This window comes from Callorhinus ursinus, unplaced genomic scaffold, assembly GCF_003265705.2.
Source record: "Callorhinus ursinus isolate GAN/ISIS: 27379988/994484 unplaced genomic scaffold, GSC_fseal_2.0 scaffold12, whole genome shotgun sequence".
NCBI classification, from domain to species: domain Eukaryota; kingdom Metazoa; phylum Chordata; class Mammalia; order Carnivora; family Otariidae; genus Callorhinus; species Callorhinus ursinus.
The window spans coordinates 62870676-62893305 of NW_027397074.1; the positions used below are offsets into that span (position 1 = coordinate 62870676).

The window sequence follows — 22630 nt, forward strand, 5'->3', positions numbered from 1 at the left end:
TTACAAAAAATAATTACTTCTAGCTATTTGTGGTGTGTCTTTCTTACTCTATCCACTATGTCAGAATTTTAAACTAGGAATTTTTCTTAGATGCTTATTGCATAAAGAAAAACAGATCAAATGTTTATTTTCTACAGAAGTGATTTCTGAGTGATCCTGATAGACTGCGTCTGTATTGGCCCAAAGTACAACATTCTTGTATCATTTGTAGCACTTTCACATTTGTACAAAATAACAAGTATTGTAATTTGATTTCCATTTATTCAAAGGCTGAGGACACTGTTGAACTAATGAGATGTGAATTTGGGCATACCATTTAATCTCCAAGGATATCTCAGTCCCATAAAGCATTTTGTACAGTGATCATGTTTTAGTGAAACCTGGTATTTGATTTGATGTTTCACTATGATATTCCTCTTAAAAGCTAAGGTTAAAAACTTAGATAGATTATTCCTTAATTATTTCTACCAAAAAGTCCTCCATCAAAAGCCAACTTACCCAATGTGTGGGATCTTCCTATTTTTCATAAAGCAATTATTTGTTCTTTTAGAACTCATTTTTTCTGATCTAAAACATGGCAATGGCATTTCAATTCATATATATTCAACTTGTTATTAAAACTACCTTATCTTAAATATTGTTTCTGTGGTGAATATATCACAGTAAAAGTCTTGACCAAAGTACTATCTTGTGGTTTAGTGTGATGGTGCCTACAAGATTTGTTAATTTTATGATTTATGTGGCTAATGGAGATGTAAGTGGCCTTTGAGTTTGCTGCTTATTTCATGGTGTTTATTAGCACCATTTCTTCCTGTTGATCATGTTGTTCATTACCTTAGTAACATTGTAATGTACCCTATTGAATCATTTTATTATTATTTTGGATAAGCTGTTTTCTAAATACTGTGTTGTTTTTTGCTTTTGTTATAAAGAAATGAGGGAGGTTATTTACAGTTACCCTCATTCCTTCAATGGTATATTTCAAATATTTTAATCAATATCCACGAAAGACAACTGAAGCTTCCAAATTGTGCATTTAACTTTGGCTAATTTGATTGTTGTTTGTGCGTTTTAATTACACTCTTGTGTACCACAGTGTCACCATAAAACTAGTGTCCATGAAGCATTACTCCAGATTGCTATTTTCAAATACATGCATAAATTCGTATTAAGAAACAATTTGAATTTGTCCAGGAAAAGCTTATTAAAGTTAAACTAAAATGTAAATTCTTTCCAAATACTTTGTAGAAAATTATATTTATGAATAAACAATTCATAAATATATTTATTTCATTGTAAATAATTGTGTCTTTTCTATTCTGGAATGTAGAGTTAATTATTATACAATTATAGAGGATATTATTTAAGTACGTGTTGTAGGGCCTTGATAGTTGTGTATGTTAAATTTAAATGCATGGTGAATTAGATCAACACATCTTTCTTTAGTTGTGTGCTTTTCAGTTGTGTACCAGTTGTGTTTGTTAAATCACTATACATCCATCCTTGTTCTGCCTGTACCATCCTGTGCTACAGGTGTTATTATATAATAATATTTGAAATCACAGTTTGAAGAGATTGCAGTCTACATTGCTTTGCCCTTTTGCGCTGTGAAACTTGGCTTCCTTCAGACAATTAAATAAGCCTTGCTTGCCAACCTATGTCGGTGTTGCTTTTTTGTGTTATGGAATATTGTGTGACTAACATGCTCTTTTAGAAAATTTAGCATTACATGTGCCCCCAGACAAAACCAGAATGAACCAATAGCTTTTGTTCAGTTATCACACATACGTGAATTTTAAGTGTTCACTCAAAAAAAAAAATTAACAGTCTTTACTGTTGGACATTTTATAGCATTCCTGCAGTCTGGTTTGAGGAAGTGAATGAGAAGACTGTAAACCAGTATAATTTTGAACTACTTAATATATCAGTATTGCCTAAGTCAGGTCAGTGGCTACTAAAATACCAGTTATTTGTGAGGAACCAGCAGTCCAGAGGGTACCCAGTATGAGACCTTGTGCCCATCACCAGAACTATATCTTGGGTGCTGTGAACTCTCAGGCTTAGAAATATGGCCTCAGAATCTCCAGGAAGATAGAAAATATTTTCTAAAATTATTTTATTTCAAACTTGCTCTGAAGAGGCCCAGCAGGAGATTTCCAGATTATATGGGGGAAGAAGTATTCCAGGGCAACCCCAGAATTTTGGTCAATTTGAATAATAAAATTGGAAACCAAAAATGAAGATCCTTCAAAGTGGGTTAATACAATATGAAGGCATCCACACTTGGGGTATTCACCCGTGAGAGGGCCAGGAAGCTAAGAAGGACCAAAGGACCGCCTGGACCCATACATTCTGCCCCAAGGGCCCAAAGGAGACGTCTCACTTCCTATAGCAGTGAATAGCAAAGCCAGTTTCAGTAGAACTCACTGATACTCTTTGGGGGAAATGACTGGGTAAAGTCATGTATTCTAACTTATTAGGAACCCAAATCCATATAGTTAATTTATGCTGTGGTAAAAGGATAAAAATAAATCTCATGCAATGATACACTCAGAGAATATTGAAAGAAAAGGAAGTCAGTCCTCAATGTGATAATTACACATACCCTACCCCAGCCTTGACAATCAATAAGAAAATGCTTTTGCCCATTAAAAGTATGAAGTTAGTAAAGTTAGATCATGTTTTTGTTTGCTTGCTTGTTTTTAATTTTAAAATATTTCCTTAAGCATGTTGAAGAGAATGGATTATCACTGAGACGTTTTTCCCCATGGCCTCTTAACAGAGAAAAATCGACAGTATCATATATGTATCACTAACAAATATTTGTTATGACTTGCCCTTATTAACATTAAAATATTTTAAAAGTACATGAAAAGGTGTGACTCCATTTAAAAGCATTTTGGTAAAATTATGCATTGTCTCACATGCTGAATTTGAAGGCTTTCCGGTGCATGAACTTCTCCAATTATAGTTTATAGAAAATCATATTGAAGGTTCTTATTTGTCTTTTACAGTTTAGCTGCATCCATCCCATCTTTAAACTCACCTGTATTGATTTCCTTGGAGGTTATAGAGACACAAATATTCCAAACTATTGAAATCACTTTAATTTGAAAACGTGAAGAATTAAGAGCATGAGAAACAAAAAATAGAAAACGGAGAATATTAATGATCCGAATAAAAATTTCCAAACTCTTTCATGGTGGGTTTTAACAAGAGAAAAAAATAATTGAGTGTTAAAATTTAACTCAGGGCTAAATTAACATTGTTCAGGATAAGTAACTTTGAGATAGCTCAATAGTCAAGAGTATTAATTTTATCTAAATTCTCTTGAGAGGGTGACTCACTTCTCAATTTTTCTTGAATTCTCCTCTAAACGGAATCCATGCACAGGACTCATTTTATGGTCTTACATTTCTTAATGCCTAGAAATTTTCTGATAAAAATAAACTCAAGAAACTCTGTGGGTTTGGTTTTTTTTTTTTTTACTTTTCTATATGTATATTTTATTTTATTATTTATATTTTATTATGTTCAATTAGCCAACATATAATACATCATTAGTGTTTTTTAATTTTTTATTATGTTATGTAAATCACCATACATTACATCATTAGTTTTTGATGTAGTGTTCCATGATTCATTGTTTGCATATAACACCCAGTGCTCCGCGCAGAGCGTGCCCTCTTTGATACCCATCACCAGGCTAACCCATCCTCCCACCCCCCTCCCCTCTAGAACCCTCAGTATGTTTCTCAGCGTCCATACATCATTAGTTTTTGATGTAGTGTTCAACCATTCATTAGCTGCCTATAACACCCAGTGCTCATCACGACACGTGGCCTCCTTAATGCCCATCACCCAGTTACCGCATTCCCCACCCCATCCCTTCCATAACCTTCAGTTTGGTTCCCAGAGTCTAGAGTCTCTCATGGTCTGTCTCCCTCTCTGATTTCTTCCCATTCCGTTTTCCCTCCCTTCTACTGCGATCCTCTGCTCTATTCCTTATGTTCCACATATGAGTGGAACCATAAAATAATTGTCTTTCTCTGCTTGACTTATTTCACTTAGCATAATCCCCCCCAGTTCCATCCATTTTGATGTAAATGGTGGGTAGTCATCCTTTCTGATGGCTGAGTAATACTCCATTGTATATATGGACCACATCTTCTTTATCCATTCATCTGTTGAAGGACATCTCGGCTCCTCCCACAGTTTGGCTATTGTGGAAAAAAAAAGTCTGTGTTATAAAACAGGCCCGGATTTGATAAACATTTCATGTTAATTCACTTTTGCCTTTGAAAACTTTAAAGAATATGCATCTCCCTTGAGGATACCTAGAGGTATAAAGTATAGAACAAAAGCAACATTGGGAGAGTGAAGAGCATGAATTCTGGAGAAGGAGTGAAATTCTATAGAATAATGAGAATAAGAGAAGCATTATTGTAATAATGCTCAGCTGAAGCTGAGCCCAATGCAGCTCTGATGAAGCATGAAGGATGGTGCTTCTCCGGTCAGCCCCTCAGTAATTTGGCATCGTGTCTAGATTCCTTGTTGGAGAGAGAGAACCAGCTCCTAATCTTTCCTCACATTTACTGACAGGTTTTGTTCTAGGATTGAGATATCCATGTACTGGAAATATACTGATTCTGGTTGTTGGGAACAGCAGACTTGAATCATCCCGGCCAGTGCATTCTTTGTGTAGACAGCACCACTGAGTTTCCCTGGGGTGAAGGACCTGGAATCACTCTGGTCAGTCCTTCCTGTCCATTTGGTGCAACACCCTGTGTACATATAAGTGTGAGCCCAAATTCACAGTATAGAAGGAATCATTTGACCCTCAGCCAGAATAGGAACTGAAGGAGGAAACAGCTGAATAAGAAAATAAATCCTGTCAATTCTCCCCCTAATCCCTGGCATTTCCCTAACTGTCAACCCTGCTAAGGATGAAGGTCTACACTGATGAAAAATTATTTCGGTTTTTTAAACTCAGTAATATCAGCCTGTCTGCCTCTCCCTTCTTAGCTTCAATCCCACATAGAGGGGAGGGGGAAGGAGAAGGGAGTTGGAGTAGAGGATAGAGATGAAGGTTTCGAATGCAGTTTCATATAGGTATGTGTAGTGGTTTGTTACGTAGTGTTCAGTAGTGTTGAAACTTAAAATCTGAAATTTTTATTTTTGGAGATTCTGTATTTTCAAAGCTAACAAATCTTCCCCCCCGCCCCCACCTCTCCATCCAAAGGTAAACCCACAGGGTTAAAATAGTTGAATAAACATTTTAATAATTTTGTTTCTAATTTTGTAGAACTTGACCTCTTCCCTGAATTAATTGGAACTGAAGAAATAGTCAAGGTATTTTAACTATTTTTATATTAAAATGTTTTAAAATTAAAAAGTACTTTTTCAATTATTGGTTAGGTTTCAGATGTTGCTTCAAAGTTCGTGTTGCATTATTCATTGTAGGGTTAGTTGCTGAGCTTTGTAGATAGTCACATACTTGATATGCATGATTCTTTCATGGAAGAATTGGAAGACACTTTGATAGAATAGTAAAAATAACAAAAAGGTGGTGATGATAAAAAAATGAACTTTAAAGATAATTATAGCTATAAACTATATAATTCAGAATTTTTTCAGTGTTCAAGTTTTCTAAAAGACTAATATTTAACCAATTCTTAATATTTCTACAGTTTTTTTATAAACACCTTACCTAATGGTTGACAGATTGATAATAAATATGAGCCAAAACATAAGTTGTATATATTCGTTTGCCCATTCAATCTAAATAATTGTGTTTGGATTATTCATATTATAAGTGTCTGTTGCTAGCATAATGTCCTGTAAGTAAATAGGTATTTAAGAATATTTATAATTTTTAACATTGTCCTAATTTTTAAAATAGAGAAAAAATGATGGATGCACCTTCTATTTCATCCTAACCCCAAACGTACTATTCTTCGTAACTGAGTATATGTTAAATGCAGGTGCTATTCTTAATGTCGTATGAGTGTATGTATATGTACACGTGTGCATGAGGTCACAGAATGTGATAACTAATGCTACCATCTGGCAATAAATAACAGTTAAGTTGTATTTTCACATGTATAGGTATCTCAATAATTTATATATCTTATGGCACTTCTCTCTTGCAAAGGATTATTTTACCAAAGTGGGCAACCTACAAGAGATCACGAAATTCAGCTAAGGATACCTTTGTGTGTGTATGTGTGCATGCACATGGATAGGTATATACCTGCCAGCTTCTCATGATATCTTCAACATGGCAGAGAGCAGAGCAGAAGAAGAAGCAAGTTCTCTCATGACTCTTCCTATAAAGGCATTAATCCCATTCATGAAGGCTCTACCCTTAAGACCTCATCTAATCTCAGTTACTTCCCAAAGAGCCAATTCCTAACATCATCACTTTGAAGGGTAGGATTTCAACATATAAATCGGGGAGAGGGCATAAATACTTTGTCCATAACACTGTTCACTACCGTTGATTCATGCAGGAATGAATGATGGAGGTTGGCAAATTCCTGGAATGTATCTGTAATGGTTTTTAAAACTGAATTTGGAAGTGAATAGTTTGGGGGATGTTTCTTAGATTGTCTTCAAATAAAAATGCGTTAATTTGAAGAATAAAGTATCTCCAGCATGATCAAGGCCTTACAGTAAAATTTTCTAAATGGAAGCTGTGAAGAATAACAGGTGTGACACAATTGAAAACCATAGTGGAAGAGAGATTCACAATAACTTCATAAGAAAATATAGGAAGGAGTATACATTAAAATATTTGTGGTTTCAGGTATGTATGAAGTAATCATAGAGCATGAATGATCTGTTCTTCTTGAAATGTTGACATGAGGTCACATGACTTCATAGAGATCAACAAGATTTGGTTAGGTAGGATTAATGAATGGTGCATTATTTGCATCACATTCTTTTTTTTAAAGATTTATTTATTTATTTGAGAGAGAGTGAGAGAGTGCTTAGTGGGGGAGAGGGGCAGAAGGAGAGGGAGAGAGAGTCTTAAGCAGACCCCACACTGAGCACAGAGCCCGGCATGCAGCTCGATCCCATGATCCTGAGATAACAACCTGAGCCAAAACCAAGAGTTGGACGCTTGCCACCCAGGCGCCCCCATCTTCATCAGATTCTGAGAGGTATCTGAACATGGTTTAAGATTCGGATTTTTTTTCTCCTGATATTGGTTACGTTCTTACTAATTTGTACTCTGTCAGTTTTCTTCTTTTAAGGTACATGACTTTAAAAGATCTAATAAGGGACACCTGGGTGGCTGAGTCATTAAGCATCTGCCTTCGGCTCAGGTCATGATCCTGGAGTCCTGGGATCGAGTCCCGCATCGGGCTCCCTGCTCAGCAGGGAGTCTGCTTCTCCCTCTGACCCTTCCCCCTCTCATGTGCTCTCTCTCTCTCTCTCAAATAAATAAATAAATAAATAAAATTTTAAAAAAATAAATAAAAGATCTAATAAATGACAATGCTAGCAAACTGGCAAAATCATATCCCATGTGGACTAAAAATACCATGTCTTGATAAACTTTTGGCAGTTTAGTTTTCTAAGCATATGATTAGACATAAAATGCACAATTAAAAAAGAAAAAAAATCCCAGAAAACATGGATCTTTTTTTTTTAAAAAAGATTTTATTTCTTTATTTGACAGAGAGAGACACAGCGAGAGAGGGAACACAAGCAGGGGGAGTGGGAGAGGGAGAAGCAGGCTTCCTGCCGAGCAGGTAGCCTGATGTGGGGCTCAATCTCAGGACCCCGAGATCGTGACCTGAGTCGAAGGCAGACGCTTAACGGCTGAGCCACCCAGGCGCCCAGAAAATAGGGATCTTGATTGACCTCTAGCTAGAACACTCCTGGGCCATTACAGTGACAAGCGTTCCTGGAAGACTGGGTCACCTGAATGGTGTTTCTAAGGAAAATACAAAATTAAATAACTAGTGCTAGAAGCATAGTTTGACAATTTGTCTTTTTTTTAAGATTTTTTTTTATTTATTTGACAGAGAGAGACACAGCAAGAGAGGGAACACAAGCAGGGGGAGTGGGAGAAGGTGAAGCAGGCTTCCCACAGAGCAGGGAGCCCAATGCGGGGCTTGATTCCAGGACCCTGGGACCGAAGGCAGACTCGCAACGACTGAGCCACCCAGGCGCCCCTTGACAATTTGTCTTTAACAAAATGTCTGCCTATGGGGGCACCTAGTTGGCTCAGTGGGTTAGGCGTCTGACTCTTGGTTTTGGCTCAGGTCATGATCTCAGGGTCCTGAGATCAAGCTCCCCATCAGGCTCTGCGCTCAGCATGGAGTCTGCTTGTCCCTCTCCCTCTGCTCCTCCCCTCCACTCTCTCTCTCAAATAAATAAATAAAATATTTTAAAAATAATAGTATGTGTTAATTCATTGAATTTAAATAAAATAAAATTTTAAAAAATTTAAAAAAATTAAAAAATGTGTATGTCTTGAATGGAAGATCTTTGGGTTTTTTTTTTTTAAGATTTTACTTATTTATTTGACAGAGAGAGAACACGCGTTCAGTTGCCAGATGAACTGAACAAAGAAACACAAAACTAAAATAAGTACCATGTTAAGTAACACTATCAATAATAAATTATAATGCCCCTTTCTTTCAAAGTTGTGGTATCTACTAATTTAATTATTTCCACAGCATTAAAATAAAGGCAGCCAAAGATAGGGTGTTTTCATTAAGTTTAATTAGTGTCCCCAGAAGGTGGATGATAAAGGTTATAGGATAGAGGCATGGCTTCTAAGGGATGGTGCTTTATGAGGAAAAGTTCCCACAAGTGAAGATTAACAGTATAATGCAGTATAAGATATTATTAAGAACTCATTTTTTTCTTATCTCCTTATGTTCCATTAAATCTTGTTTGCTTTTCAAAGGAGGAAGAAGAGGGAAAAGACATTGGAGAAGACACTGTTGTGAATCCCGGTAGAGACAGTGCCACAAACCAAATAAGAAGAAAGGAACCCCAGATTCCTACTACAACAAACTACAATCACGTAGGGACTAAATACAATGAGGCCAAGACTAACCGATCCCCAACAAAAGGAAGTGAATTCTCTGGGAAGGGTGATGTTCCCAACACACCTTTAGATTCCACTTCCCAACCAGTCACTGAATTAGTCCCCGAAAAAGATGCTGCTTTGATTTCACGGACTGTGACTAAAATGCCACCTCACACTCTGGAGGGCACTGCAGCCTCTTGGAATGAGAGCTCTAAAACTATTCTCAGATTTCCACAAATGAACTTGACTGGGACTGTGGAATCTTTAAATACAGTTTCTATAACAGAATCTCAAGAGGTATCTACTGATATCAGTGAGGATGAGAATTTATTGACAAGTTTCAAGCTCGATACCGGAGCTGACGAGTCTTCAGGCTCCAGTTCGACAACTTCTTCTACGCTGTTCATCTCTGAGAACATATCCCGTGGGTATGTGTTTTCTTCAGAAAACCCAGAGGCAATCACATATGATCTTCTTCTACCAGAATCTACAAGAAATGCTTCCGAAGAGTCAGCCTCGTCGGGTTCTGAAGAATCTCTGACGGATCCTTCCATCGACGGAAACGTGTGGTTTGCTAGCACTTCAGATGCGGTAACACAGCCCGATGCTGGGTCAGGCAGAGAGAGCTTTCTCCAGACTAATTACACCGAGATACAGATCGATGAATCTGAGAAGGCAGCTGAGTCTTCAGCTCCAGGCCCACTGGTGTCACAGGGTCCCCCGGTCACGGACCTGGAAATGCCGCCTTATTCTACCTTTGCCTACTTCCCGACTGAGGTGACACCTCATGCGTTTACTCCATCCTCCGGACAACAGGACTCAGTCCCCACCGTCAACATGGTACACTTGCAGACAACTCAACCGGTGTACAATGGTGAGACACCTCTTCAACCTTCCTACAGTAGTGACGTCTTTCCTGTAGTCACCCCTTTGTTGCTTGACAATCAGATCCTCAACACTACCCCTGCTGCTTCAAGTAGTGATTCGGCCTTGCATGCTACGCCTGTATTTCCCAGTGTCGATGTGTCATTTGAATCCATCCTGTCTTCCTATGATGGTGCACCTTTGCTTCCATTTTCCTCTGCTTCCTTCAGTAGTGAATTGTTTCACCATCTGTATACAGTTTCTCAGATCCTTCCACAAGCTACTTCAGCTGTTGAGAGTGATAAGCTGTCCCTGCATGCTTCTCTGCCAGTGGCTGGGGGTGATTTGCTCTTAGAGGCCAGCCTTGCTCAATATTCTGATGTGACGTCACATCAGCCCACCACTCATGCTGCTTCAGAGACATTGGAATTTGGTGGTAGTGAATCTGGTGTCCTTTATAAAACGCTTATGTTTTCTCAAGTTGAACCACCCAGCAGTGATGTCATGATGCATGCACGTTCTTCAGGGCCTGAACCTTCCTATGCCTTATCTAGTAATGAGGGCTCCCAGCACTTCTTCACTGTTCCCTACAGTTCTGCAATCCCCGTGCATGGTTCTGTGGGTGTAGCTCATCCGGCTCCCTTGTTTAGCAGCCCTAGCCACATTTCGGTGCCTCCGTCTTCGGTAATAACCCCAATCGCATCACGGCTGCCGCTGCCTCCTGGCCTCTCTGGGGATGGGGAGTGGTCTGGAGCCTCCTCTGATGGTGAATTTCTTTTACCTGACACAGATGGTCTGACAGCCCTTAACAATTCTTCACCTGTTTCTGTAGCTGAATTTACATATACAACATCTGTGTTTGGTGATGAGAATAAGCCGCTTTCTAAAAGTGACATGATATATGGAAATGAGACTGAACTGCAAATTTCTTCTTTCAGTGAAATGGTTTACCGTTTGGAAAGCACAGTCCTGCCCGACCTGTACGATACTGTAAATAAGTTGAACACATCTTTACCAGAATCCCCCGTTTCCTTTTCTAGCACAAAGGGCATGTTGCCAGGGTCTCTCGATCCTCCTGCCACTAAGGTTTTTGGTCATGAGATTAGTCAAGCTCCAGAGAATACCTTTTCAGTTCAGCCTGCATACGCCGTATCTCAAGCGTTTGGCGACACTTCGCTTAGACCTGTGCTTAGTGCGAGCTCAGAGCCAGCCTCCTCTGACCCTGCTTCTAGTGAAATGTTAGCTCCTTCAACTCAGCTCTTCTTTTATGAGCCCTCAGCTTCTTTTAATACTGAAGTATCGCTGCAGCCCTCCTTTCAGGCTTCTGATGTTGACACATTGCTTAAAACTGCTCTTCCACCTGTGCCTAGCAAGCCAGTATCGGTTGAAACCCGCAAGGGTGATCCCCTTAGTTCTACAGGATTGCATCTCCTGGCCTCAAACTCTGCTTCAAGGGAAAACACGCTGCTCACTACATCTGTACCAGTTGTCGATGTATCGCCTGCTTCTAACGCGCACGCTGCTTCACTTCAAGGTTTAACCATTTCTTACACAAGTGAGAAATACTTTGAACCAGTTTTGCTTAAAAGCAAAAGTTCCCAGCAAGTGGTACCTTCACTGCGCAGTAATGACGAGTTGTTCCCAACTGCCAATTTGGAGATTAACCAGGCCTTTCCCCCAAAAGGAAGGCATGTGTTTGCCACTCCTGTTTTATCTATTGATGTGCCACCAAATACACTTATAAATCAGCTCATGTATTCCGATGAAGTTTTCACCTCCACCCAGGGGTCTCTCACTGATGACGTATTTGCTGGTATCCCAGCTGTTGTTTCTGATACACCCGTAACTGCCGATCAGTTTGTTCCTTTAGGAAATGTGTATGTTTCCGTTACAGCAGTTTCTCCTGACAAAGATGTTTCTGTCCCCACAACCAAATTGCTGTTTCCTTCTAGAACAACTTCTGAGCTGATTCAGAGTGCCAGATCTGATGCTGATTTAGTGGGTGGTGGTGACGATGGTGATATTGATGATGATGATGATGATGATGATGACGACAGAGATAGAGATGGCTTATCCATAAATAAGTGCATGTCATGCTCCTCCTATAGAGAATTGCAGGAAAAGATAATGAATGATTCAGACACCCAAGAGAACAATCTTGTGGATCAGAATAACCCAACCTCATATTCACTATCTGAAAATTCTGAAGAAAATAACATCACAGGTGTCGTATCAGCCGGTCAGACCAATATGGACAGAAGTCCTGATAAATCACTACCAGCAAATGTGCCACCCCAAAAGCCCAGTGGTGGAAAACAGCACAATGACGTTCAGACTGCTGATGCCCTGCTTCCTTTCACTCCAGAATCTGGAGCATGGGCAGCTGTTGCAAGTGATGAAGAGAGCGGATCAGGGCAGGCTCTCTCAGATATCCCGAATGATAACAAGACTTCCACAGATTTCAGTTTTCCAGACGTTAATGAAAGAGATGTTGATGGGGTCCTGGAAGCAGTTGACTCAGAAATAACTCCTGGATCCCCACAGTCCTCAACACCAACTGTCACTAGCAGGCACTCAGAAGTATTCAACATTTCAGAGGCAGGTTAGTTACGGATCCAAGAGATAGACCGAGGTGTGGTGGTTTTCTTCCTCAAAAAATAGAAAAATCATGGAAGGAGAAATTTGGTGAAGTGGCACATCATTTTGTTTTTAATCAAGACACTCAACAAATCCATTTACAGTTTTTAAAGTATGATTTTAGTCATTATTTCAAGTGAATATTCAACACATTTTGGTTAGTGGATAGATAAAACGTTTCTTATTTATTGCCAATTTTTCATATTCTACAAGATGCCAGTTACATGTGGGAGCAATTATGTGTGCGTAACGCATTTTTAGTATACTGCTTTTTAAATGATAGATTGGAGTGTGCTGTTTTAGGCAGTTTTAATTTTTATATTCACTTATGTTCTAAAATAAGTTGTAATCTAATTTCACTGAATTATAAAATGGATTATTAAAACTCTGATACATAATATGTTATAAACACCTCTCTGACCCACCCCACGGAAAAGATATGATAATTTGCACATCCACATCAGCCTGGGGAGCTTTACAAAAAGTTCTATTGCTGAGTTTTGAGAGTTAATGGTAAGATTTGTTTTGTTTTGTTTTAAAGAAACTTTTAATTTTCTTAAGTTGTCTTTGTTTGATTACCTTAATGTTGCCTAAAGAGGGCAGTGTGAACTAACAAGACACATTCTATTTTGTACTTGCGGTTATACACCTTTCTAAGAAGTTAGATAGTGGTCATTAATATGCAGAGTATGTATAGGTATTGTATGACAGGATGTAAAACACTAGAACATTTTCTGTAGACATGCATTTCATTTGTTAATGTATTTTATGCAAATTAGTTTATTGGCCAGATGTTTCTTCAAGTAGATTACTTGCAACATATATAATACAGATGTTTGCTTTAAATGCCAATGGGGAGAAAAGGGAAATTCAGTACCATTAGGCATATGAAATACTGGATAATTTCATTGACTTGATCATAAGAATCTTATAATTTGCTTTTATTAAATTTTAAGGCTTTTTTTTAAATTAACAATGATAATATTTAAATGTTAACGTAGTAAGTCAAAAGGTAGGTTAAGGTAACAGCTTGCAATCTTATTGCATAAAAGCAGATATTTATAAGCCAGATCATAGATACCAGTCTCATCAGGATATTTTTTTCTCTTTGTTATTTCCATCCTTTGAATTAGTTGTATATTTCTCCTTCAGTCAGTGCAGCAGCAATTAAAAGTTTGTACATTTTGATAGAGAAGTTTTTCTACATTCTGACTTGATACCTATTTAACATTTGCATTCCAGTTTAAACACACTCTGATATGTGAGAATGAATAATGAATCCATAGGTCACTATATTCATTAGTGTTGCCATATATATGAATTGTTATCTGGCTTCAATTAAATTTCAGGGTTTTTAAATTTTTATTAGATTTATTTTAAAGACATATTAAGAATTCATCCCTTTTTTTCCTTTCCTAATAGGTAGTGACATCATCAGCATGTTCTTGCTAGATTATGCTCTTATGGGGAAACTGTATATGTATTGCAAAATGCCAAACCTAGAATTATGAATTAAAACTCAGCAATTTCTTATCATTGCACTAATTTGATTAATTATTAAGAGTATGTTCTCCCACTCAGAGGAGAAAACAGTAGGAATATAACTTCCAATATCATCAGGTAACATAATTAATGGAGTAACTAAGATCAAACAAGATTAGGGAAGAATTCTTGCCTGCTTTTAAAACTGTATCTGCAAAAAATCATATGCACTCTGTCTTACAAAGTAATTGAATATGGCTCTTTATCAAATGCATACAGACTAATTCTGAAACTTATTATTTTATTATGTACTTCTAGAATGTAGAATAATTTATAAGACATGTTCCCTAAAACAAAATAGATAAGGCAAAATTAGTATCTGCAATTTATGAATGCATAAACTGAGACCCAGAGATACTAAATTACTTGATTCAGGTCAGGTAGGGAGTCAACACAAAACTGAGGCTGGAATCATGTGTTATTGGTGTCTGTCTCTTAGAGACTATGCTTTCATTATTGAGGACAATAAAATATACATAATGCTTAATTTGTAATACCAAAAGTATACTGTTTTATTCTAAAAATGTATTTTCAAGTATTAATCTTAACTTTGTCTACTGATCATCTATTGGTAGATTCTTGTCTTATTTAGGTAGCTCATATACACTACTGGACCATATTGAAATAGATATTTTAGTCTCAACTAATGAATATAAAGATCAATACAACTAGTTGTTCCCCATTACAGTATGTAAAGCAACCAGTTAATTGTCTGTACTTCCTTTTTTTATAAATATATTTTTTTGAATTTGGGGGGGATATTTTATTCATTTATTTATTTACTTTTTAAGGTAATCTCTGCACCCAACCTGGGGCTTAAACTCATGACCCCGACATCAAGAGTTGCATACTCTACTGACTGAGCCAGACAGGGGCCCCTGATTATCTATACTTTCATGTGGTATCTCATCTTGAATAAAATACCTGGGTTTCATAATATGTGATTACCATGGATTTATCATTCTAACTCCTCAACGAAAACATTTATTTTAAAATCAGACCCCCCAGAGAACTTATGAGTAAAGTCTGTATTACAAGATTATATATGTGTGCATGTGTGTATATAGTGCATGTGTATAGTGTGTGTGATATGTATGGTAATTTGTTACATGCTTTATGTGTCATATATCTTACATATATGATCTGACATCTCATATATATGTATGCAATACATATATATATAAATGAGATATGTATGTATCTATATACATACATATATATACATACACACCTATATACATATTTCTATAAATATTTGTGGTCACTGAAGACCGGTATAATTATATAAGCTCACTTTGTATATAAATTAATGTACATTATTGGTTTTCAAACATGAATGTGGATCAAAATCACCTGGAAGACTTGTTAAAACACAGATTGCTAGGCCTTACCTACAGTTTCTGTTCAGCAGCTTTGTGATGGTTGGCATGGGGCCCAAAATTGGCATTTCTAACAAGTTCCAGGCTATGCCAATGCCAATATTCTGGGAACGACATTTCAAGAATGACTGATACAGATAATGATATTAACCACCATTTGTGATTTCTAGGTACTCGGGACTTTACTAAGTGGATTACTTCATTGTTTAGCCACAAAATTTCCATTTAGGTAACAATCGTTTTAATAGAAAAAATGTGACCTTAAGTTCTCTGCCATTAGATATGCTTACTTTAGGGCTGCATTTATGAATTTGTTACTCTCAAATGTGTTCTTCAATCTTGAAATTAAACCGATTTCCCTTTGTGTCCTATTACTAAAGTAAGATGCTTGGTATAAAAGCACCTAATGTGCGGGGAGTCTGGAATGCAGTGTAGACTCTCATGGGGGAACTTGGATGTAGTTCTTCCAGAATTTCTGCAGGCAGACACTAAGAGCTCTTACTTTGGCAGAGCAGTTCTTATGTCCAGTTGGGTTGGTTCCCCCCCACACTTCAAAGGAGAAGGGGTACCCTGAAGTTCTGAAACTCTTTTGAGCAACTTGGAAGAATGGCGCCAGTTGCAATGATTTTGAAAGTGCTAGGACAATAATGCACCTAACTGGTCACAAAAATAGTCACTTGCCATCTTTCAAAATTAATCCAAAGACAGAAGTTAAACTTTTCCATAATTTACACTTGCATATTTGAAAAGAATTCCTTTGATCTATGTATTCCTTCAGTTCGCATACAATAGTATTTTTATTTTTGGTAGAGAAAAAATAGTTGAGAAGAAGGGCAAAGTAACACTTTAAAAGCAACCTACATTTAAATTTTTAATAGTTTTCTGGGTTGAATGGTTATCCTAATGTAAGAAGGGTTATCTTAACCTTCCCTCTTGATGGAATTTTTAATTGCTCCTGGCTACTTATTTGATTGCAGGATTAGAAACATCTTATTAAAATTAAGTTTGGAAAATCAAGATATATATGGTACAGTAAGTAGCATTGTTTTTCCTGATCATTTTATTTAAAAACTGGGTAGTTTTTTTTTTATTTTAATACTTCTGTTTTCCTTTTAGCAAGCTTTTCAAGGCAGTGTTATGCTCATTTCTTGCCACGACACCCGTACCTGGGTGCCAGTCTTTGCTCTGATGGCCTGCCGTACTTTTTAAACTTTGTTTTACTTAAATTGGCTTGTAATCGTAGACATTCTTTCTGCCATAGATTTGAAATTGTAAAGGTAAGCAACAGCAATGAAGGTTGCACTGACTCAGTTGAAAAATGTTGTGACTTTTTCTTAAGCTTAAATATCAACTCTCTCAATTTTCTCCGACTGCAGAGGCCAGTAATAGTAGCCATGAGTCTCGTATCGGTCTAGCTGAGGGGTTGGAATCCGAGAAGAAGGCAGTTATACCCCTCGTGATCGTGTCAGCCCTGACTTTTATCTGTCTAGTGGTTCTTGTGGGTATTCTCATCTACTGGAGGTAAGTTGAGTGCTTGTTTTAGACGTGTGTTTCATAAAGCTTAGATTTTTGCCTGTTATTTACCTGAAAGCTCTTCAAAGCGTATTCAAAATTCATTTTACTTGAGAGATACCATTAATTTAACCATGAATAAGGTGATTTTGTAAATCCAAAGACATAACATACAAGATTTGATTGTTCTTCATACTTCAATGAAACAATTAAAGTTAAAATGGAGGAATTCCAGCTTCAGTTAATATTTAATACAGTATTTCGACAGCGTACTTTGATATTCATCTCATTAGCATTCAAACATTATCATAGCATTTAACGTAAATCTAAGCTTCTCAGCTTAAACGCTCCAGCTGTTACAATTTCAAAAGTTACTGTTTCAGAAAACATAATTTTTGATATAGTAAAAACAGAGTTTGTTTATAATAGTGGATTTTATACAAGCTGCACATTGACTGCATACTGATAACAAAAAAGATAACCCATACATAAATGTAAAAATCAAGCAATTAAAATGTGGGTACAAAGAGGAAATAAAGTTGATGACTGTATTAGGATGCATGGGATTTTAAAATTAATTATAATTTGCCTTTGGGGATGAAATATAGCTTTGCTATCATCAGTAGTCTACTAAGACTTTTAAAGGACAAAGAAAATTGCACGCATCCTAAGCTTCCTGTCCCATAGCAAGCAGAACACACTGCAAATTAGGGAGTTTACTGGGGAAACAATGTAAGTCAGTGTAACTATTATAACTGTATCTAGGAAAACAAAAACTTTATGACGATATAAGGAATCATAGTTTAGTAATTTCTTCCTTTGTTTTAAAAGAGAATTTTGTTCAGAAGCTTTATAATTAATTCCTTTTTTTAAGCAACATCTTCCTATAAGTTCATATGACCACTCTTTCCGTGTTATCCTAAAGTATATTCTCTCAGTTTATTCAAAAATATTTATCATGTTTATGGACTATTTCCCATGTGTGTAGTACTATGTTGACTACTATGGAAAATATCAAAAAAGAATGAATGAGTGAGTGAACAAATGAATGAAGTCACTATGGCTGAGAAATTTATGCTTATTGAGAATTTCCCATGAAAAATTTATAACATACTATATAAAAGTTTACATATGACAACAGAAATCGCTAATGGTAACAGGGTCAGAGAACAAGGGATCTTGATAGGCCAAGATGACAGAGTCAGTTTAAGATGTAGGGCTTGAGCTGGATAAGATTCAGAAAGTGGAGATAAAGGAGACCAGAGACCAGCCTTCCAGGCAGGGACACAGCAGGTGGGAAGAATGGGAAGTAGGGGGCAGCTGGTTGTGTCTGAGACAGTGAGGTCTGGAGCCCGCAGTGGCACGTTTGGACATTGGTTGACTAAGGTAGAATGTTTTCATGACGAGCTGCGTTTCATATCCGACTGCTTTTACAGAAAAGAGCAAACCGCAGAGGACAGAGAACAGATCATACTTTTGTTACCATACATGAGCTGGGAGTCTGTTTTGTCCATAACACGATGCAAACAAAGCTGCTTTCTTCACTGATTCCTTTAATTGCCAATGACTCTTTTTTACAGAAGATTCCATGCTCAAAAGAGTGGCATGAACCCAGTACACAGTCCATAAATGTTTGCTCAACAAGAATTCATATTGCGGGGCGCCTGGGTGGCTCAGTTTGTTGAGCAACTGCCTTTGGCTCGGGTCATGATCCTGGAGTCCCGGGATCGAGTCCCCCCATCGGGCTCCCTGCTCAGGAGGGAGTCTGTTTCTCCCTTTGACCCTCTTCCCTCTCATGTGCTCTCTTTCTCTTTCTCATTCTCTGTCTCTCAAATAAATAAATAAAATCTTAAAAAAAAAAAAAAGAATTCATATTGCTTTTCTCCCTACTCCCTCTGGGTTTGTTGGCCAAACTTTTTACCAACATTGATTTTGTGTTTGTTCAGATTCCTGGTTTCTATCTAATCTGATTTTCCCTGCCAAACCAATTTTTGAAATTATTTGGAATTAGAGTTAATTTTTTAAAAATAAGATGGAAAATAAACCCAAATTATACTTCATAAAAAATGGTTTTAGAATAAATTTCCAATAACAATGTCAGATGGCTTACAGTTATAATATTGAAGGAATGAGAATTTTAATCTTTTTTACTTAATATTTCAAGTTTATTTTTTGTAAATTTGGAAGTGTCTTATTTAATATGATTTGATATTTCATGGAAAATTAAAATCTGTAATGGTTTTTATTTTTTTAAAGATTTTATTTATTTATTTGAGAGAGAGAGAGAGAATGAGAGAGAGCATGTGAGGAGGGAGGTTCAGAGGGAGAAGCAGACTCTCTGCTGAGCAGGGAGACTGATGCAGGACTCGATCCCGGGACTCCAGGATCATGACCTGAGCCTAAGGCAGTCGTTTAACCAACTGAGGCACCCCTGTAATGGTTTTTATATTTTATTAATACTGGGTCATCTCATCCGTATAACGTGCAGAAAAAAGATAGAAATTACCAGTTGAAAAATATTAAGTTGACCTTCACCAACAAGATGTTTCTCTTTTCCTCACAAATAACACTTTATGTACCTTGAATTCAGAGTGCATTATCTTAAAATATGAGCACTTTGATGATTTTATGTATATATTTTATATCTATCTATCTATCGAACAGTCTGATAAAATCTGTCACTCTTTTACTTACCCATTTAAAATTTAACATATCTGTCCTTCTCACATCCATTTGAAATTAATTCACTTCAAAATCTAACTTTTTAGATCAGTTATACCCCAGGGGTATTAGTTGATGACAGAAAATGACAATGTTAGTGCATTCTTCAAGGTTTTTGTGAGATATTCAAATTCTGGTGTAGACCCATATGATTTCGCTAGCCAGTATGAAAACGTTTTAGACCTTTGTGGAAAGAACAGCCTGTGGAAAGATTCAAAAACAAAATGGCATACTCACAAAAGTCCTAATAGTAACGCAGTCCTTATGAGTTTTTCCGAGCTGATATATTTAAATGTTTTTCTAACCTAATTTCTTAGGAGAAAAAAATAATTGTAAAGTGATATAATGAGTCATTTCTTTTGTCTCTTACCTAACTCAAGGTGGTCCCCTAGGTTTTGGGTAAACCTTGAGAGAAAGCATGTTGTAGCAGGAAGTCAGAACAAATTAGAGGTGATAAAATCTGGATCCCTTTCCCAGCTCTGCCTGGCATTTGTTCTATGGTCTTGGGCATGTCACGTAGCCATCTATGAACTGGTTTTCCTCTCTCTACCATTTCGGGGGAAGGTTCACTAGATCATCTCTAAGATTGCAGTCAGACCTTCTTTAGGGTTTCTGTGATGAATGCGGCATAATTTTGAATATGGTTATATTTGTATAAGGATCCAAAAAATGGAATAATAATTACACATTTCTAGCTTTTAATTCTAAATACTTAGTGTGATGAAAAGGTGTAAATCAAATATCAGATTAACATTGATTGATAGAACCTATGTCTACAAGTTTAAAACAGTCATCACTTTTTTCATCATGGCTGAGTGATAATTAGCAAGAGACATAGTTATCAACACTTAGCACATAGACGTGAAGACATTCACTGCTTATACAGAACAGATGGACTATAGATATTGAATCTTGTCATACATTAAATAATATGCCTTGAAATTATTTTCCAGATGTTTTAAGGTAGAATTTACATGAGCCAAATCGTATGTTTCTAAGTTGCGAAATGACTTCAATATGGAAGATTTTCAAAAAAGTTTTTTTTAAAGAAGACAAAGGGCAAACTTTTGAGAGCTTTTTTAAGAGTTGAAACCTGAAAAACACCAAAGGTATAATCAACAAAATAGCACTCCATCAAAAGCAGTATAGAAAAGAACTTTACATAGATAGTCGTTTTGGCTTTGGGGAGTGGGAAGAAAAGCAATATGAGTTTTCTCTTGATCTTAAGTTCAAATTTATGAGTCACTAAGGATAAGCCACCAACCCAGAATGGAGGCCTCCCAGTACCCTGCTGCCTCTAGTAGAATGTCACTTCGTAGGTAAAACTGCACTATAAAATATACTGAAGCAATATATTATTACTTTCATCAAGAATTGATCCTATGCTATTTTAACTTTTCCCACTTGCAAGTTTTTTGGTATGATTTTATAACATTCTTTTGTGGCTTGTTAATACAAGTAATGCTATTAGACCACTTATTTGCTAGACCAACAAATATTTGCTTACATAACTAAAAAGAGTAGAGTTAGTATTTACCCAGATCCTACAGTGAATATTAAACATACTAAACCCTAATACCAAAAGTTTTAATTTACCCTTTCCTGTTCTGTGAGGTGCTGCCTTCTTCCTATTTTCTTAGACCCATCCTCTCTCTACCCGTCCATCAATCCATCCATCCATCCATCCATCCATCCATCTTTTACTCTAGATATATGTATTTCACCTCTCCCTCCCAAATGTTTTGAGATTTTAAGTTATCCCATTTGGGGCTCAGGTAGGCAAGAAATCTAGGATGCAGCTGAATAACCTATGGTTAGTGGGATTTAGTTACTCCTGGAAATCCATCTAGTCATTCAACACTTAACACCTATTGTACTCTTGGCACTACGTTCAGAGTTGGGTTTATTAAATCAAAAGACATGGCCCCATCTTTTTAAAAATGTAATGAGGATATAGGCACAAAACAAATATATTGCAAAATAATAACCCTAACTAACAATTAATAAAAAAATATTTAAAATTATGTAGAATAGAGTTCAGGAAGTGAAGGTCATCCTTGGATTAATTAACCATATTTTTCAAAACAGTCCTTGTAAAGACATGGAAGTTTGTGTTGGGTGGGGTGCAGTGAAAAGAGAGAAACTAGAATGCTAGAGGTTGCTTAGGAATGAGAGTCTTCTTCACAGGGAAGATACCTCCGACCTGTCCTTAAGGAGGATAGTGTTTGCCTGGTGTATTACTAAGTGAGGCATTTTGGTCAGGAGAACCATGACTAAAGCAGGGAGGAGAAATCGTGAGTGAGGACGGGACAAGGCATGATCAGCGATCTGTAACTTGTTTGTATTATTGGAGCATAAACTTCAAGGAGAAAGTCAAAACAGGTGAGGGCTGTAGCTAGGTAGTATTTATGTGCTGAAAGATCTTGGGTACCAGTATCTAAAAATCTGTCAAGTACAGAAATTGAGCTGATATATCAATGTAACAGGGAGATCAGATTTTTGGCTTGATAGCAAAAAAATATCCACAGTAAGAAGCATAACAGTGTAACGAAAAGGCCTCCTCTTTGGGTACCACTTAGAGGTACTTAGAATGAGTTTTCAGTTGGCATGAGAAAGAAATATCTAGCAACTAAGGATGATTCATAAAGGAATGAGGTCCTTGTCACCGGAGGTAATCTTTATATGTCAGAGAGATTCTTTATCTGTTGTGATCTTGCACTAGGTCCCTTAAGACATTTTACAACTTTAAATTCATTGAAAAATAAACAGAAACCCTTTTACCAGCTTGTGTAACCACATTTTAGAGGAATCAAAGAGATTTAACTGTGATTTTAAAAGAAGTAGCAAGCCCAGTGTTTTCCCATCCATGTGGCAGGACGTGCTACAACTGTGGTTGCACAGATAAACCAAACTCCCCCGGTAG

General features: G+C 36.9%; 1 protein-coding gene across 5 annotated transcripts in view; it reads left to right on the top strand.

Annotated features, from left to right (window-relative positions):
• PTPRZ1 (protein tyrosine phosphatase receptor type Z1) overlaps positions 1 to 22630 on the top strand; it is a 170189-nt gene that overhangs the window by 114351 nt on the left and 33208 nt on the right. For 3 of the 5 annotated variants that reach the window (XM_025865777.2, XM_073899127.1, XM_073899128.1), the window contains exons 11-13: positions 5306 to 5352; positions 8927 to 12518; positions 16851 to 16995. In XM_025865777.2, coding sequence (XP_025721562.2) covers positions 5306 to 5352; positions 8927 to 12518; positions 16851 to 16995 — 3784 coding nt within the window. The remainder of the gene's footprint in view (positions 1 to 5305; positions 5353 to 8926; positions 12519 to 16850; positions 16996 to 22630) is intronic. The other 2 variants (XM_073899129.1, XM_073899130.1) reach the window with 1 other exon arrangement.